Source organism: Salvelinus alpinus, chromosome 9, assembly GCF_045679555.1.
Source record: "Salvelinus alpinus chromosome 9, SLU_Salpinus.1, whole genome shotgun sequence".
Classification (NCBI taxonomy): domain Eukaryota; kingdom Metazoa; phylum Chordata; class Actinopteri; order Salmoniformes; family Salmonidae; genus Salvelinus; species Salvelinus alpinus.
In genome coordinates, this window is record NC_092094.1 from 79,990,418 (window position 1) to 80,009,822 (window position 19,405).

Sequence of the window (19,405 nt, forward strand, 5' to 3'; positions counted from 1 at the left end):
GTTATTACTACTCCTCTGTCTACTCATGCTGCCTTTTGTCTGTGTCTGCTACTGTTGTTGGTCAGAGAGGCTCATTTCTCTATTATGTGACGGTGCGATGGGTTTTCTTCACCTGTTGTTTTGTCTTGATTGACTATGTTCCTGCATTGATGAATTGAGCGTTTTTGTTTCGATTCATTGGGCTGTAAATCAGCTGTTTTCTAGGTCTCTTCCTCTGGTTTTCCTTAACCCTGGCCCCAGCTATGAGGAGCGGGCGCTGTACCTGGAGGCCATCGTGCAGAACCACCGAGAGGTCATGACCTTTGAGGACTTTGCCTCGCAGGTCTTCTCCCCTTCACCCAGCTACTACCCAATGAGTGGGACAGGTAAGAATCCCATGCTCTCCTCCTCCACTTCCTCCACAGCAGCACACCTGTTAGCCCTCTTCAGGCCCCTCCATCTCTGTGTCCTGGTCCTTGTCTCCTCACACCCACACTCTGATGAATATCAAAGGCAGCAGGGCCAATCTCTCTCCACACTGTCTGAGCAGCAGCATCAAAGACTTCACCCGTGGCTCAACAACTTAGTCGGGCCCTGCTCCTTGTCTCGCTGTGTACTGTTTCATCTCACCTCCTCCTTTCTGGTTTTTATCTCCCTCTCATTTAATGAGCCTGATCGAAATATACATGTGACATGATTAAAGGTGGGTCAAGCCCCGTGCATGTGATCGGACTCTTCTTATCGGCGCCTCCGTCCCCGTACCAGAGATGTGTAGTAACTAACAGTCGACGGTGAACACTGGGTTCACACTGCTATCCTCCAGAGGTCAGGAGGAGGAGATGGAGGGGGACTTCATTAAACAATGTCTCCTCTTCCTGTCCTGCCTGGCCTAGATCTGATGGGTCTATAACAACAACACCACCACTAGCATCCAATCGATACAGCAAGGATAAAACTGGACACCTGTGCTGTTCTACTTTGTGATAACTGGATCTGTTATCGCGTGTGTCTGGTCTACGCGCGTACGTGCATGCCTTTTTCTGTGTGTGCGGTCGTGTGTGTGCGGTCGTGTGTGTGTGTGTGTGTGTGTGTGTGTGTGTGTGTGTTCAGATCTCAGCGAGCAGCCCCAGAAGGCAGGGTTGATAAGCAGACTGGCGGAGGCAGGGGGTAGCAGGTCTATTAACATAATTACAGTCTGCTCCCTTTACTGCAGAGGTGGACAGGAGTCCCAACCACACCTGCACACCGTTTTTATTTGTTTATCTGTATTGTTGTCTATCACTTGTTTACTTTGGTGCAAATAAATACATTCTAAAATAAAAGAAGTCCTAAACTGACCTCTATTGACCTTTTTCATCAACCAGAATACTAAACAGGGACTATTCCTCAGGGAGAGGGAGGGAGCGATAGAAAGGCAGAGGTAAACAGAAAGGGGAGAGATTGAACCAGTGAGTGAGAGAGAGTGATGGAGAAAAGACATGTAATTACCCAGCGCCGGGTCATGTCTATCCTCTGCTGTTGTGGGTTATTTCAGCAGTGGGCTCTTCTGTAGTGGGGCAGGAGTAGGATACCTGGTTGGCTTCTCATTGGGATTGTGGGAGCAGAGGCCAGACAATAAACCATTATTTTCTCATATTGTTAAATGAGGATTGGTTTCACAGTATTGTGCATCAGCTGTGTCTGCTGAGAGCAGCCAACAGCAAGACTTAATGTACTAACCCTCTTTAATGCAGTGGAAATATAGAAATTAATGGGCAAACATTGTTTTTGGGCTATTGCTTCTGTTTGTATGTCTATGTAAAAGTGTGTGTGGTGTATGCATACATTTGTGTGTCCAGGATTTAGGCTTTTGTCCACAGTGGGTTTGTAATCAGCTGGCCCTCTGCATCAACTGTTTCTAGGCACAGCACCACGCCACAGAGATGCAGGGCAATTTCAGGACTCATTCTTGGTCTGCATGCGGTCTTCACCTGGTAATCTTTTAAACAAGGGGGAGGTTAAGTCCTAGTAGTACACGCACACGCATACGGGCGGCAGGAAGCCTAGTGGTTAGAGCATTGGACTAGTAACCGAAAGGTTGCAAGATCGAATCCCCGAGCTGACGAGGTAAAAATCTGTCGTTCTGCCCCTGAACAAGGCAGTTAACCCACTGTTCCTAGGCCGTCATTGAAAATAAGAATGTGTTCTTAACTGACTTGCCTAGTTAAATAAAGGTAAAATAAACACAGACAGGTGCTCGCAGCTTCTTCCAGTGATAAACCAGGCATTCCCTTCTTTTCTGAGAAGTTGTTTTGAAATGGTATTTTTTTTGTCAACATATTTTCATGTATTTCTAGCAGTAGTGTGGATAATGTGCAACACATTTATGTTCATAACATGTCCTGTGTATGGTTCTATGCATCAACAGGTGGTCACTAATATATCCTCACAACAGGCTCCTTTAGTTTTCTCCCTGTTAGTGTATCGTTGCTGTGTACTACCCTCTAATACAGGGTTCCCTATTTTATTTTGCCCACCAAGTTTTTGAACAAGGAAAAACAACATATTGTTGGACATAAGACTGTTAAAAACACCAGCAAATCCGCTCCAAGTGATTTTAATTTAGGAAATCTGCTCCAAAGTATTCTCACGCATAATAGAGCGATATAAGTGATCGTATAGAAATGTAAGGTTTGAAATGATTGTTTTAGTCATATCTGTTTCAGCATACACCGAGTGTACAAAACATTATGAACAGCTGCTCTATCTATGACAGACTGACCAGGTGAATCCAGATAAAAGCTATGATCCCTTATTGATGTCACCTGTTAAATCCACTTCAAATCGGTGTAGATTAAGAAGAGACAGGTTAAAGAAGGATTCTTAGGTCGTAAGACATGGATTGTGTATGTGTGCAATTGAGGGTGAATGGGCAAGACAAAAGATTTAAGTGCCTGTGAACGGGGTATGGTAGTAGGTGCCAGGCGCACCGGTTTGAGTGTGTCAAGAACTGCAACGCTGCTGGGTGTTTCCACGCTCAACAGTTTCCTGTGAGTATCAAGAATGATCCACCACCCAAAGAACATCCAGCCAACTTGATACAACTGTGGGAAGCATTGGAGACAACATGGGCCAGCATCCCTGTGGAACGCTTTCAACACCTTGTAGAGTCCATGCCTCGACGAATTGAGGATGTTCTGTTTAGGTGTTCCTAATGTTTTGTGCACACAGTGTATATATTCTTGCGGTCGATTGACAAATTATTTGTAATTTGGTTCTGGCCCCCTGACCGTGCGTTTAAGAGGAAATCGTCCCGCAGCTGAATCTATTGTGGTGCTTGTCGTTCCATATGCTGCTGCAGTGTGTGTGCTTGTCAATACTCCTGCTTTGGCTCGTTGCTCCACTAACATGTCATCCATGATGCGCAGCGTGCAGGTGTTGGCCGGGGATGGTTTGGGACGTGGAGTACCCCTGGGCCAAGCTGGACTGTAAGACTCCTGCCTGTTTCCTCCACTAGGCATGATGCCCATTGTCCACCCTCCACCAGCAACATTAACCTGTCCTTCACCTCTGACCCCACAGCTACGCCATCTCAGTGAACCTCAATCACCCCCCCCCCCCCCCCATCTTCCTCCTCCTGCATGACCCATCTTATAACACACAGTAGATTGCTGTCATCCTCAGCACTGAGGGTCTACAATGTCACTCATTAGAGGGTTGTATTCTGTCTGTCTGGATTTGGATTCATGTGGTTTGAGTGTTTGTTGGCATGTTGGTTTGCCTATGGACTGTGTGTTTTCCTATGGAGTTCTACACTGGCTGCAATACATGTGAAGATGGAGTTAAACATGATTATTCAACGGGTTGAATAAATGTGGATTTTAAAAGAGGTAAACAACTTCTCTCATGAGACCCAGCTGCTAATGGATTCAAACTGAAGAGCTCTCAACTCCCCAGAGTCTAGACAGGCCTCCCTCTCTCACCCTTAAACCACTGTCTGTCTGGAGACAACAACTCTTCACCTGCTTTCCTCGTCTACCTCTGCTTTAAATGCATCGGTTGGCTACTGAAGAGCCGCTAGCTTTCACCATGTGTCGGAGAGGTCAACCTGGTCGGTGGTTTTTGTTTGTTCGCGGGACAGCACGTTGTATGTACTTCAGTGCAGATTAATTGTGTTATCATATACACAATCACAAGCACTGTTTCATTAGTACGTGGTATATTTAAGCACTAAGGCATGAGGGGCTGTGATATATGGCCAATATACCACGGCTAAGGGGTTTTCTTAAGCACGACGCGATGCGGAGTGCCTGGATACAGACCTTAGCCGTGGTATATTGACAATATACCACAAACCCCTGAGGTGCCTTATTGCTATTATAAACTGATTTACCAATGTAATTGAGCAGTAAAAATACATGTTTTGTCATACCCGTGGTATACGGTCTGATATACCACGGCTCTCAGCCAATCAGCATTCAGGGCTGGAACCACCCGGTTTATAATGATTTGTAAAACACAGATATGATAATATGCCTTTTTTTTCTCTAACACTGATCTCTATCTCATGGTGTTGAACTGGTTCAGGTGCTTTTCACATAATTCAGCCCAACATATTCTTATTTCATAATAAGCAGTCATACCAACCTATGCAATGTAAAGTTACAGAAATCATTTACCGATCAAGAGCACGCAAGAGACTCCAACCAACACAAAAGTGGACTTCTCGCTGTCTGATAATGCTGCCGTCTCTTAACATATTAAATGTCTTATTGGATGCGTCCTGTTTCCTTGTTTCTTGTATGACTGTGATCCTCACTGTGACAATATCTAACCACACAGGCTTCCTGAATGTCCCCCTCACCTCCCTCCCTGACTGTCGGTCTACAGCAGGGCTGTGTTGTGGTGACTGTCGGTCTACAGCAGGGCTGTGTTGTGGTGACTGTCGGTCTACAGCAGGGCTGTGTTGTGGTGACTGTCGGTCTACAGCAGGGCTGTGTTGTGGTGACTGTCGGTCTACAGCAGGGCTGTGTTGTGGTGACTGTCGGTCTACAGCAGGGCTGTGTTGTGGTGACTGTCGGTCTACAGCAGGGCTGTGTTGTGGTGACTGTCTGTCTTAATGTGACGCTCTACTGTCTGTTTTTCTTTTAGATTAAAACATGTTAAAGGTGTCATTACAGTAATTGAACAAGGTAAGCCCCGAGCACCGGCCGGAAGCTTGTGTGTCGCCCTAGAGCCTACCCTCGCTCGCCCGTTCACTCATCTCTGGTTTCTCCTTTATTTGGTACTAACGCTTTATTTACCCAACTACCGCTTTTTAAAGGAACGTTAACAAAACGGTGTATGGGGGGTTGATATGACGTTATATGGGGATTGTGTTCTCTATTTATCCAGGCGGTAATTGCGAGTGATGCTGCACGTTTCGGGACAATTAGCACCTGACTCAGTAGTAGCATGAGCAACACGGCCACTCTTCTCTCTGGCTAAGCTTCTGCATGTCACTCCTTTATATTTATCTCCCCAGTGCTTTTTTTCCTTCCTTGTTCATAATTTTTTTATCCCCTGTTTGCCTAGGGCAGAATGTGATACTAACACCTGCCGTACTGGAAGAAAACGTCTGTCATTTAAGCTTTTTTTGAATTGCTGCAGGGGACCGATGGGGATGAGGCCCATTTATGTCCTTAGTTTTTTTTTTGGGGGGGGGGGGGGTTGTCTCTCTCCTTTTTCTCTCTCACTTTCTTTCTCTCTCACTTTCTTTCTCTCTCTCTTTCTCTCTCTCCTTTCTTTCTTTCTTTCTTTCTTTCTTTCTTTCTTTCTATGAAAGGATCTCCGATTAAAGGCACCCTGTGCAGGTCTCTGCCCCATCATGGCCTCTGTCAGGATAGTTGTTAAAGAGGTAATTCAGGATTTTGACAATAAAGCCCTTTACCTACCTCCCCAGAGTCAGATGAACTCGTGGATACCATTTTTATGTCTCAGCAGGCAGTTTAAAGGAAGTTACTAACGGTAGCGCAATTGCTAACTAGCGTTAGCACAAAGACTGGACGTCTATGGAAACTGCTAGCATGCTAGTAGATATTGCAACGACTGGAAGTCGATGGTTACACTAGTTTGCACCGGCTTGCCAAACGACCTCTGACTTCCTTCATGCTGGATGCAGAGACATAAATTGTATCCCTGAGTTCATCTGACTCAGGGGAAGTTGCCAAAATCCCGAAGTATCCCTTTAAGGGGGAGCTCAGAGGAATTACCTTGGTTGCTCTGAGTCTTAGTGTTATGATGAACCAGTCAGACACCGGCCAACTGAAGTCTTGGGAGATTTTTGTTTCACCCTGGAGATATATTATGCATGTGTTATTTTAATAATCAACTTAAGTTTGGGTCATTTTTGGGCTGCATATGATATATGCAGCCCAAAGTGCTGCAATTTAAAACAAGCATGAGTGTGTTGTTAATGGGTATTAAACCGATCACTCAATCTATAGAGGTGTCCATTGCATGGGTGGGTTCTAGGTAGCATGCTGGTGGGCTAGTAAATGTAACGTCTGTGTGGAGGTCTTTACCTGAGAGGGTTATCTTATCTGCGGCCCACTTCCCTCCCCATTATCCAACAACTATACGAGAGGGTGGGGCGTGGCAGGGCCCAGCGGTGGATTGGTCAAAGTGGAAGCTAGTGGAATTCTGGAGTTGGACTTGGGTTAGGCCTGCCCCTACGTCGACTCACAGCCCTCCTCTGTTCTTTTCAGATGCATAATGAAGATCCATTCCGCTAACACACCCACACACACCCTTAACCCCTCTCCCTCTGAATGAGTGGAAGTCAGGGATGCTCGTGTCCACTGGGCTGAGTGTCTGTTACTGCAGCCATCTGCTGTCCCTTTTAGCTGCAGGAACTTGAGATGCTTCAGAAAGATGGAGAGAAAAAAGTGAAGGAAAGAAAATAGGCAACCAGATGCCATCTTGGCAAAGCAGGAAAGTTGTTTAAGCTTGAGGCATCGCTAAGATGCGTTGGGGGGTGTATGCAAAATATGTTTGCTCTTACTTGCTCTTACTGGCCTTTTCACTGCTTGCAGCCTGTAATCATTTTTATTTTGTATTTATTTAACCTTTACTTAACTAGGCAAGTCAGTTAAGAACAAATTCTTATTTACAATGACGGCCTACCCCGGCCAAACCCGGACGACGCTGGGCCAATTGTGCGCCGCCCTATGGGATTCCCAATCACGGCCTGTTGTGATACAGCCTGATATTGAACAGTGACCCCTCTAGCACTGAGATGCAGTGCTTTTAGACCGCTGCACCACTCGGGAGCCCCGATCCACAATGTTGAACAAAAGGCGTCTCTTCACATGCTCGCAACATGCCTGTCCAGTTAACATAATGTTCCATTCACTTTTTACAATACACCATTTTAAGACTTGAACAATCTGTCACATTCTCTTTATGCTGAACAGCGAAGGCAATTTTATTCTTAGGACCACGTGGTTTAAAATAGGTTGCTTTTTTCCCCCCTACTCATGCAAGCATCTGCCCACCCAAACCCAAAGTGTTGGGAGAAATATCCAGCTTCTCTCCCCTAGTAGCCTCTAGTCTAGCCAGTCAAAGCATGTGATGAAAGAATGGTGAACATTGCATCTATATGTGTATATAGCTGGATCTAGTCACGTGCCACTTTGAAAAGTGTGAGGAATTAAAGGTTCAAATCAATCTATACACTTGTTTCTGTTTTGTTTTGGTATTATACATTTGAGGGAGTAAGCAGTTTGGGGTGTCTGCTTTGGGGGACGGGGAGCGATGACATGCATGGCAGTCAGAACATGCTGGAGTATGCCAGTCTTATCAGCGCTATGTTAGCCTGCCACGTCTCACCACTTCTCTCCATCTTTCTCCCCTCTCTCTCCCCCACTCTATCCCTTCTCTCATCCCCTCCCTCTCTCTCTCCAGGCTCTCTCAGCGGCAGCACGAGTGCTGAGCTCAGTGTTTCTTTAGGAACGGACCAGGCGGACCAGGTCTCCCCCACGATTCCCCGTGCCACAAAGAACAGAGTTTCCGGAAAACTCCGCCGATCAGCCAGCGCCATAAGCAAATCTTCCAACTGAGCACTCTCGCCCGACCCACCTCCCAAACCTCCCCCGCTTCGTCTTTACTACAGGTCCTGCTGTGAAACCTCATACCTAACCCCTCATGACTGCAGTTTGGGTGTGTGCGTTGTTTGTTTTATATCTCGTTTAAACATATAACTGGAGCATATTGCAATTTTTTATTTATGTGGCAGTTATTGATACTTTGATACATTTCCAATTGTTTTACTGTTAAACTGCATATTTGACCTGAAGAAGAGATTGAAGTTTGTTCCGATGTTGCTGCATTTTCTGAAAGAATCTGATTAATATCACTTGTCAGTACAGCGATTAAATATGGACAGGGAATTGACTGAACAATCATGTCTGGTGGCTTAAAGTCCACATATCATCAACATTTCAAAATTCCCTTTCTATGTCACAACAAGGATCTCTATGGTGACATAGAAAAGGAATATGATCACCCATATGCATTTTGGTAAGGGTCTTTCCACAAAATGAGTTCCTTTTGTACCCCTTTTGATATTTTTAAGTAGAAATTGTGCACCAATATTGAATTTTAAAAGCCTCTTATATTAAATGAAGTGCTCTTTAAAAGACTCCACGTGGAGAATTCAATAAATCTGTTTTTCTTTCATGAATAAAGACTTGCTGAAGTGCCAAAATGCAGCGTTTTGACATTTCCCTCTGTGACTTTTCGGAAGATGTTAACCCACTTAACCCCCAAATTCCTCCAAGTTTTCACCATCATTGTAAAGCCCTAGTTATTTTCTTGCTTTAACAAAGTCATTTTTGCTATTTCATGTGATTAATTTTAAGTAAGAAAAAAACATTAACATTTTAAGGTCAATTCTACTATGATCTGAACTTTTAATATAGTGTACTAGTAATCATTTTTTCAGAAGAAACGTTGAACATATCATAGTGTAAAAGCAGGTTCTTGATGAGCTGGTTCTCTTTTTGCCCATTTTCTGGTGTTTTGTGGTGGAGAACTGAGCGGGTCGAGCATTACACATTAACCCTGTTACTCATAGATAGACAGGCTATAAATGTTTTTTATTTTATTTCTAAAATGGTGAAGCTGCATTCAATTGCCCCTCCCTGTCCCTGAACACAAGCTTCCAATCCCTCTGTCGCAAGGGGAATTATGGCTGATTTAAGAATTATTATTTTATTTTTTTTAACCTTTATTTAACTAGGCAAGTCAGTGAAGAGCAAATTCTTATTTACAATGACGGCCTAGGAACAGTGGGTTAACTGCCTTGTTCAGGGTGAAATCATCAACCCTGTTACTTTTGTTGGCACTTAATAGGCACTTAATCTTTGTATTTAACCTCTTGAGATGGTAAAACCTGTTTTTTATTAAGTTGAACATGTGTTCTTTATGAACACATGTTAAATGTTAAAATTATGTGAAATAAAACTTTTATTTTTCTTCACCAAGTTACACTACCCAAAAGGGACTCATTTCATGGTTTTCCCATTGACTGCCCCCCCCCCCCCCCCTTGCGATTCTGCTGTGTAAATCACTGATGATACTCTTGCTGTTGACAGGATAGGATCATATTTAAGTGTGTTGTTTTGTCCTTGGACTTGAGCCATGGAAGCCTGTGTGTCTGTTTGGACCATACTCATCCTCATGTTGTGTAAGGGCTGTGACATAGGAGGTGCTGCTCTAGCATAATGCTGCACCACACCACACACTTCCTGGTTACGGAGTGCTGTGAGCCAATGCAGCAGGAGTCTGTTTTTAATAGTTATGAACCTGGAGTGGACAATCAATGATGTCTTTCCAACCCCGAGGTGAATCAAAACTTTTTCTTCTTTTTTATCGCTAATGACCTTTTTAAATGGATTCCGATGGATTTTGTCTTCCTTTTGTTTTATCCAACTCTGCTGGAAATGAGAAAGGACTGCATTTCTAATTGTTTAGTGATGCTACCCTGTGTAGGATTGTTTCACCTGGGTTCATAACCTGTAATCCAGTATCTTCCATCTGGCTCTTCCTCTGCCATTGTTCTCTCGTGTTGTAAAGTTAAGAATGACATTCCAATGTTCCCACAGATGGTCTTTTGCACTCACTGTCATTGATAAACTAGCAATGAATGTGTATTTTCTCTTTATTCTTGGATGTAAATTGCTTTATTTGATGTTTGTAGTGTTGTATAATGTATACGTGTGTTGTTTTAGAGGAAAACGCCACCGGAGCCTCAGGTGAATCTTAACTCCATGCACTGGTGTGTGTATGCGCATCCGTGTGTGTGTCTGTATGGCTGTGTGTATTTGTGAAGGAGCTTCTCGCAGTGCCTGTGTAATGTCTGTCCACCAAGATCCATTCCAAGACCCCCACCACTGTAAACCACTGTTAGACATCATTGGATTTATTTTGTTTCTGTTCATTGCAAGAGCAAAACGGAGGACAGCTAGCCTTGCCTTGCTGTCTCATGTCTTTGTTATAGAGGGAGAGACTGTTTTTTCCCCCTGTGTGACTGTAAAGGTCAGTGTCTTGTCCTCCTCGTCCTCACACGTTTTATATGAACAGATTGACTGGGTTTGGCCCACTTTTGTTTCGTCTTTATTTGAGGATGTGCTCTGTTCTCCTTTCTCTCTGAATTGGAATCAAATGGCACCTACTCCTCCTATTTCCCATGATGCACTACGAGTAACCTCGTGAGGCCACAGTGGAGGGGTGGGGGGCTGCGGAGTTAGAAGGCGTACCAGCGCTGTGCTCTGGCGACCCTCTTAGCAACAGGCAGGCTGGCGCTATGCTACTCACGCCGCCTCCTCCGCCACAACCTGCGCCTTTGGGTTGCCATGGAAGCCAGGTGTTACTCACACATTATGCAGGGTTCCACCAGAGCTGCATCCCTGTCTGTTGCACTATTTTGCCTTACCTGTACATCCTCTCTTTCTTTCATTTTGTTCTCTCTTTTTTTTGTGTCCCTTTCTTTCCCAAGCACTGATTAATAACATAGGAGGCATGAACGGAGAGTTCGTTCAGAAATAATGAAGTCCATTTTGTGAATTTGAAGAATGTATGTAAATACTGACCTGAGTCAGATCAATGCTTTCACCTTCCCAGTAGCCACTGTAAAGAACTACCCAGCTCTTTTTACCGATCTTCTTATGGAGTCTAAATTGTAGATTAGATGTTGTGGATGGGATCCCTGTTATATATGGGAGTAAATGGGCGTAAGGTTTGATTTGACCAGGGCAATGATTGTGTCTTACTCAAGACTGGTTCAACTCATGTGAAGCAACAGAGTTAGTTGTTAATTCTAGGTTTTGGTTTAGGAATCCTGTACATTGTGTCAAATCGAGGGTTTCAGTCCTTTACCATAAATATATTAATGCCTGTAATATAATATTTGTATAAGAAGAGGGGGAAAAAGGCTTGAAGATTTCATTATTACTTGTTAACATATCAAACCGTTTTTAATGACTGAAGTCATGCTATCTTTATTAGAAATGTGAAAATCAAAAACATTTCATTAAATCAATTTCAAATCCTACGTGTTCTCTGTGTTATTTGTATGGGTCTATTGATTTTAATGTTTTTTTTTTTTCATAGCAGTGGCGCGGAAGTAGAGAAAGTAAATTCAACCTTTTCCTTTAAAACTGTCATTACAGAGATGGGTACTAGCCTAACCCTGTCACAGTAACGCCTATCCTCCATGAATCGTCTGGTGAGAATCTGCTGCTTTGGCTGCAGTGACAGGTTGACTGTAACCTTTGGGGGAAGGGGGGGGGGGGGGGTTGATGGGGTGGAGGGGTGACATGATGGTGCTGTTGTCTTGGTTTTTCAACCCTGGCCCAGAAGCAGCAGCCGGGGTAACCTGACCCCCTTCCCATCTGTCCCCCCTGCTGCTCCATGCAGCTCCAGGAGAGGAGGCTGGGATAATGGGCCCCCACCGAAGGTACAGGTGCAAAGTCTACAGCACCTAGCCTACACTGGGAGGATTGTTAATTGTTAAAGACTTAAGACGATAATTGGTGATGTGTGTCTGTCGGTCTATCTTGCCTGACCCTGTCCCTTTTGGACCGTCTGAAGCTCTCCTGCGTTTGTCTACATTATGTGATTGAATATTCACAAGTTAAGAAAGGAGACTAATTGTGATCTACAGTAGGTATAAGTTCAAGACACACTGAGTATACCAAACATTAGGAACACCTTCCTAATATTGAGTTTCACTCCCCCCCCCCTTTTTTTGCACTCACAGCAGCTTCAATTCATCGGGGCATTGACTACACAGTGATGCTGGCCCATGTTGACTCCAATGCTTCCCACAGTTGTGTCAAGTTGGCTGGATGTCCTTTGTGTGGTGGACCATTCTTGATACACACGAGAAACTGTTGAGCGTAAAAAATCTTGACACAAACCGGTTGGCCTGGCACCTACTACCATACCTCGTTCAAAGGCACTTAAATCTTTTGTCTTGCCCATTCACCCTCTGAATGGCGCACAGACACAGTCCATGTCTCAAGGTTTTAAAAAATCATCCTTTAACCTGTCTCCCCTTCATCTACCCTGATTGAAGTGGATATAACAAGTGGCATCAATAAGGGATCATAGCTTTCACCTGGATTCACCTGGTCAGTCTATTTCATGGAAAGAGCAGGTGTTTATAATGTTTTGTACACTCAGTGTATGTGGACTGTCTATTTTTCACATTGTGACATATCAAGAGTTCCACATGTCTACTGCCTAGAGGCCTGTCCTCATTAGTGAACTACATGACGGTATCCACAGTCATGACCTAACAATGATCATTACCCCCTCATGGGCTGGCTGAAGCCACACACGTGCTTCTGGAAGTTGTTACCAATCTTTCTCTTCATGGGGAGTGTATGTGAACCTGGATGTTCAGCCTACACAGTCAGCAAAAGGGGAAATCAAATTCTGAGTCTCAAGAAAAGACAAATGTCTTTCTGATCTTGAGGTGAGTTGTGTGGCCATCACCTCTTTGTCCTGAGCCATGTTCTGACCACGCATTATGGCAATTTATGACTGGAAGCTAAGTGCTCTCTGTCTCTTCTTTATAGAAACCAAAACAAGGCTTGAATCATCATATCAATAATACAGTGACAATCAATTTAGGGTATCTTTTCCGTTGCCTAGAGAAAAATGCTGGCATCGGATGCAATCACAGTTAAATGAAACCTGAAAGGGTCTAAGAGGAATTAGGTTGGTTTGTTTAGAGGAGTACAATCCTTGAAAAGTCTCTGTTTGACATCAGTCACATCATTGTAGAAATGATGCATCCGTAGTGAATGTGCCTGCATCATGGTTTGAGTATCCATGGTAATTAGGCTATTATACATCCTTTACTAATTACCCACTTGAGTATGCTTCATCTATGTTTTGTTTTGAGCTTTCACATAGCCTGAAGATTCATACAAATAGCCAAATTAATGTTGTGAAGCTGAGAGAAATAATATATGATATTTTGTTGTGTAGGCGAAGTCCAGTGGAGAAATTGAAAGAATAAGAATGATTTTCAAGACAACTTTTTCCCCATATGCACCCATTTCCCAATAGCCTACCATTTAGAATTATTCGGCTGAAGATTGTGTCTCTTGAGTTTCTATCCAGATGGATTTCTTAACACAATAAAAATGTTATTGTTTTGTTTTTCTAAAGGACAAATCATTCTTTCTGACATCCATTTGAATGAATACTTCCCTATAGGTCCGTTTCTTTTCTTGTTGATATGACTCGAAGTCAGGGAGGGCAGGCAGACCTGGGTGATGTAGGACTAGTATTATTCAAGACAGTTTGTGTCAATGTCAAACTATAGCAAAATAAATGGTTTCATTTTGAAAATATTTTTTTTATTTCGATTGGTAGATAGATGACAACAGTGTACACATACAATCAAAGCGCTATAAAAGCCAACATTTAAGAAAAAAAAAATGTTCATAGAAAAAGATTGCATCTAAGATAAGAGCTTTACGTTTTACAAGAGCTGTGGAGATTGAAGATTTAGACCGGTCCACGACAATTAGCACAACTCCTAATTTTGACAAAACATTTGGCTACCACATGTGAACTGCCAGAATGACACAGAATAATCACACAACACAACAATAAATTACAGAATAGAATTGCAAATAGAATAAATAAATAAATAAATACAAGTATTATGACGAAACAATATTGCAACATTTAATAATAAAATATGTGCCAGCATTCAAAATTAAAACAATCATTATGTTGACTTTTTTAAGGCAGTTGTACAGCAGAGTTTAGATGTGTTTAGGCTATATTCTAAAGGCATTTGTGGTTCTACTAAAAGGGAATGATTCGATATTTGTACGTTTTTAAGACAAAGTTGATAAGTCTGTCCTGTGATTCATAAGTTAGCATAAAGCTTAATGAAACAGAAATTCACAGTCTGTGAATTAAAAGGCTTTTATGAGGGAAAATGAAACAGTTCTTAGGTCTAGAAGCTATTAGGCTACTTGAGCACGTGTGCAGCTGTCCTAGGAAAATACCTTTAACAGTCAAACTAACACTTTATTTTCTTTCAATAAACTATTTGAGAGAAATCTCAAAATATATGCCTATTTTTTATTTCAAGAAATAGATAAGCATTCAATAACCATCTGATTGGCATGGATAGGACAGCTCTCATCGAACACACAATCTAAACATCAAGTTGCCTGTCTTTCAGTAGTGTAGGCAATTAACTTGTTTTCCAACGCTCCCTTTGCTCAGCAAGCGGGGCGCACGGGCATTTGAAGCAGGATCACCTGCCTATTTTCAGACGGATGACATTTGTTGATGTGCCTCGTGAGTCCGGGTGAGCTGTAGAAAGTGGCAGAGCAGTACTTGCAGGAATACACCTGGGAGGAGTGCATGAGACGCAGGTGTCTTTCCTGGCTGGCCCTGTTGGGGAAATTCTCCCCGCAAACGGGGCAGAGAAGGCAGTCCACGGGGCTTAGATTCAGGGGACTTTGGTTTGTATTTTCCTCTGAGGATAAGGACACTGGCACCTGCTCTTCCACTCTGTCGCTGTTTTGAAACGCGTGGTCCTCGAACATTTTATTCTGCAAGGCTTGGTGTCCCAGGATGTGTTTTCTTAGGTATGCTTGGCGCTTAAACCTCCTCCCACAGTATTGGCAGTTGTATAAACCGTCTTCTGAGCCCGATTCAGACATACCCGGGCTGGGGGTGTCTCTGTCACTCAGAAGCTCGATTCTTGGGTCTTTGGCTTCCTCTGGGGTGGACTTGACACCGGGGGGAATTTTGGCGATTTCAGATTTGATGCTCGGGGTAGATGGTATCCCGGCTGCACTCTGCGCTCTCGGTTTGTGCCAGCGCCGGTGAGAGGCGAGGTTAGCCGGGCAGCTGAACATCTTATCACACTCAGGACACCTGTACTCAACTCTCACTATCCTAGAGCACTTGTGCTGGGCCAAAGAAAATGGATCAGCGTATGCTTCCTTACACAATTGACAGACAAACTCTCCTAAAGGCTTCCCACCTGCCGACGTCTGCGTTCTGGGTTTAAAGTCGACAGGAGCCTCTTTGATTTTCAGACCAAGTACCGGAGACGTTGTCATTTCGTCTTCAAAATTCAGTTTTCTGATGGCTTTGGGTTTTTTGGAGGCAGGTTTGCTCTTGCGCTCAGTGTCGGATGCGGGCCTCTTAGTACCGCCCCTGATGGCTGTAGCAGGGATCCTGCTGGTGGTGCCGCTGCGGTTGCTGTTGCTAGTGCCTATTTTCAAATCCACGGGGGCGAACAGGAGATGATCTAAACTGCTGAGGGAGGCAGGTGTCGGGAATGATTCAGCAGAAATTGGCGAACCTAGATTAAAACTTCTTTCGTAATATCTCCTCTCGTGGTCCTTGCTGATGGGCCTGGTGGGGCTGTAGAGGGCTTGGTACACAGCCTCTTGGTTGCCAAACTGAACCCCTTTAGCATCCAGACTGGGGACCGGGGCGTCTGCTGTGATGTCTGGTGATGGAGCTGCGCGGTCCGGACTGGACGCAATAGAGACAGGGGGAGATGAGTCCACCTGACTCTGAAAGGCTGGGATGTGATGCTCCTGCTCATATTCATCTGTACGAGTCCTGTAGGAAACATGTGCTGATTTCTTGTTTCTTTTTACCAGGAATCCTTTGGGCATCTTTGCGAATGACAGAAAGGCACTTTGGAGAGGTGGGCGAAGGCTCGGATGATATCCAGGTTTGTGAAATTACAGTCACGCCAGGAGCCTCGGTTGCTAACTTATATTTTCGCTAAGCTATTGATCTCTGTGTTGCTGAAATGTTTTCGTCTCCAAGGCATAGCTGCACTCTTTTTATGCCAGAATGATGCTATTGTTCTCGCCCCTTGTTGCCGCATCCTCAACCAATCAGACGAAACGAAGATCCCAGTGGATTTGGATGTGGGAGGGTTCAAAGCCTGCGTTTGGTGGATTTCGTTGAAGGATGTGCAGATAGCTTAGCAGATGTACTTGCGGTTTATTACATTAATGTGTGCGCTCGGCCACTCCCCGACAGAGGCACACGCCGGGCCCTCCTCCTTTTACGGTTTGATGGTTCTCTATACAAATACACACGTGCCACGGCTTTGTGCCTCTCCTTTGGGGGCCACGGAGCTGCCAAAAGGAAATGTCCGTCACTGCCACAATCATCAGAATTGTGAATTAAGACGGGGACTGGACTGGAGAGGGGTCCGGTTGAGAAGGCAACAAAGACGTCGCAAGGGGTTATTTGCATTACTAGAATAAAAGACAACAAAATGAAAATCTAAAAACTAGGGCAGCAAGTGATGTCAGTGGCGATAGTAAAGCAATGGCACACACGTGGCTATTGTGGGCTATTGTGGTTTAATGGGACTTTTCCCCAGTCAAAAGCAAGCTTTACGCACGAACCTCCAACAATATAACAACATGTGACATTGATATAAGGCCCAATCTTCGAAAATTCGATAAGCAGTGTTATTATTTTACACAAACAAGGCAAGACTTCTTGAAAATAAACATTATTTGGTACGAATGTATTTATTTGGGCACGCGTCTGTCTCGGCAGTTTAACTGGAGTTATACATCAGACATCTCACTATAAGTAATAAGAATGGTTCTGGTCATGGTACACAATAGCCACGGGAACGTCTGCCCACGCTGGATATCCCGTTTTTGTTTGAAAAGCAAATTGACCCCTTCACTGTGAAATAGGACTCACCGCCAATCTGTCCTAGAGATAGGCGCGTGCTGTGTGTAATCACTGCCCGAGCGCGCCCAGTGTTGCTCTGTATGGAATGTGATATGGATGTTATGTGCAACGATTTAAAAAAATTATGTCTCTAAAAATATCATTTTACAAACTGTTCTTGTTTGATAAGGTTACGTTCTTGTTGGAAAAAATATCCATACATCTGTATCTTAGTATTATTCATTTTGTGAAATATTAGTTGGTTTTCAAAGTTTTACTCTGAAGTTTACATTTGGAATTAATATATCGTCTACCTTCTTCAAATCAAGATTGGTTTGATGTTTTTAATTTAGGCACTTTAAGTTGCATGTAGGCTATTATAAAACACTTTCAGACAATCAGAAAGTCTTGCATGGTTCAATTCTTTGAAAAATGTATTTACAAAGGATATGTAAATTGAGCATTTTCATACTGTGTTTTGTAGTCAGGGTTATTTCTGATAATTTATTGTCAGTTTTGTGCATACATTACATTTAAATGTAGGCCTATACAATTTTACAGCCATCAAGTTTAGAGAGTACGCTATATGCTTACAAGGTCGATCATCTACGATTATTTTTGTCTAGTGGGCCTAGAGTTATGGTTGCCTGCGTTTTATAATAATATCTTCAGATGAGCGTGCATGCGTCACTTGGCAGAGCGTGCTCTCTTTTTCTCTGCGTGGGGAAGCAAGGCAAGAATAATCGGGTAGGCCTATTGTTCTCCTGATTTGCATAAAGCTGCTGTATGACCAAGTCAAATAATTACACCATCCTTAGTTGAAACATGCGCCTTTTGAATGGGTGGCTCTGTTCTGAATGCGCTTTCGCTTGTTTGAATGAAAACCGTTAGCTTTGTGCAATTCACATTTTGTCTCTCTTAAATTATACATATATAGCAACGTCTTTCTACCTTTAACTTTTCACATTAACAAGTTTAAAACGAGTTTTCTCCCCTTATCAGGCCATAGTGTTATAAAAATGTGAAATAGTCAACAAATATATAGGTCTAGGCTAAAGGCCAGTCACATTATAGGCCCACGTAGGCCTACAACCGTTCATGAATCTGCCCTTATACAGTTGAAGTCGGAAGTTTACATACACCTTAGCCAAATACATTTCAACTCAGTTTTTCACAATTGCTGACATTTAAACATTTCCTGTCTTAGGTCAGTTAGGATCACCACTTTTTTTAGAATGTGAAATGTCAGAATAATAGTAGAGAGAATGATTTATTTCAGCTTTTATTTCTTTCATCACATTCCCAGTGGGTCAGAAGTTTACATACACTCAATTAGTATTTGGTAGCATTGCCTTTAAATTGTTTAACTTGGGTCAAACGTTTTGGGTAGCCTTCCACAAGCTTCCCACAATAAGTTGGGTGAATTTTAGCCCATTCCTCCTGACAGAGCAAGTGTAACTCAGTCAGGTTTGTAGGCCTCCGCTTTTTCAGTTCTGCCCATACAGAACTGAAAAAGCACACGCTTTTTCAGTTCTGCCCATACATTTTCTATGGGATTGAGGTCAGGGCTTTGTGATGGCCACTCCAATACCTTGACTTTGTTGTCCTTAAGCCATTTTGCCACAACTTTGGAAGTATGCTTGGGGTCATTGTCCATTTGGAAGACCCATTTGCGACCAAGCTTTAACTTCCTGACTGATGTCTTGAGATGTTTCTTCAATATATCCACATCATTTTCCTCCCTCATGATGCCATCTATTTTGTGAAGTGCACCAGTCCCTCCTGCAGCAAAGCATACCCACAACATGATGCTGCCACCCCCATGCTTCACGGTTGGGATGGTGTTCTTCAGCTTGCAAGCCTCCCCCTTTCTCCTCCAAACATAACGATGGTCATTATGGCCAAACAGTTCTATTTTTGTTTCATCAGACCAGAGGACATTTCTCCAAAAAGTACGATCTTTGTCCCCATGTGCAGTTGCAAACCGTAGTCTGGCTTTTTTATGGCGGTTTTGGAGCCGTGGCTTCTTCCTTGCTGAGCGGCCTTTCAGGTTATGTCGATATAGGACTTGTTTTACTTTGGATATAGATACTTTTGTACCTGTTTCCTCCAGCATCTTCACAGGGTCCATTGCAGTTGTTCTGAGATTGATTTACACTTTTCGCACCAAAGTATGTTGATCTCTAGGAGACAGAACGCGTCT

General features: G+C 43.4%; 2 protein-coding genes across 4 annotated transcripts in view; one reads left to right on the forward strand and one right to left on the reverse strand.

Moving 5' to 3' along the window:
* LOC139530699 (ral GTPase-activating protein subunit alpha-2-like) overlaps positions 1 to 11,551 on the forward strand; it is a 198,571-nt gene extending 187,020 nt beyond the window's left edge. For 2 of the 3 annotated variants that reach the window (XM_071327329.1, XM_071327330.1), the window contains 2 exons: positions 241 to 365; positions 7,903 to 11,551. In XM_071327329.1, the coding sequence (XP_071183430.1) occupies positions 241 to 365; positions 7,903 to 8,057 (280 nt within the window). In that variant the 3' untranslated portion in view covers positions 8,058 to 11,551. Of the gene's footprint in view, positions 1 to 240; positions 366 to 5,109; positions 5,151 to 7,902 lie in introns of all 3 variants that reach the window. The other variant, XM_071327331.1, reaches the window with a different exon arrangement.
* A 2,640-nt stretch (positions 11,552 to 14,191) lies between these two features.
* Positions 14,192 to 16,537, reverse strand: LOC139530700 (insulinoma-associated protein 1a-like). Its single transcript, XM_071327332.1, has one exon. It carries the CDS (start codon positions 16,170 to 16,172, stop codon positions 14,754 to 14,756), a length of 1,419 nt encoding a protein of 472 aa, XP_071183433.1. The 5' UTR covers positions 16,173 to 16,537; the 3' UTR covers positions 14,192 to 14,753.
* Between the last annotated feature and the right edge of the window lie 2,868 nt (positions 16,538 to 19,405).

Coding starts and splice junctions, on each gene's coding strand:
- LOC139530700 (XM_071327332.1), bottom strand. CDS start 16,172: ATGCCCAAAGGATTCCTGGTAAAAAGAAACAAGAAATCAGCACATGTT.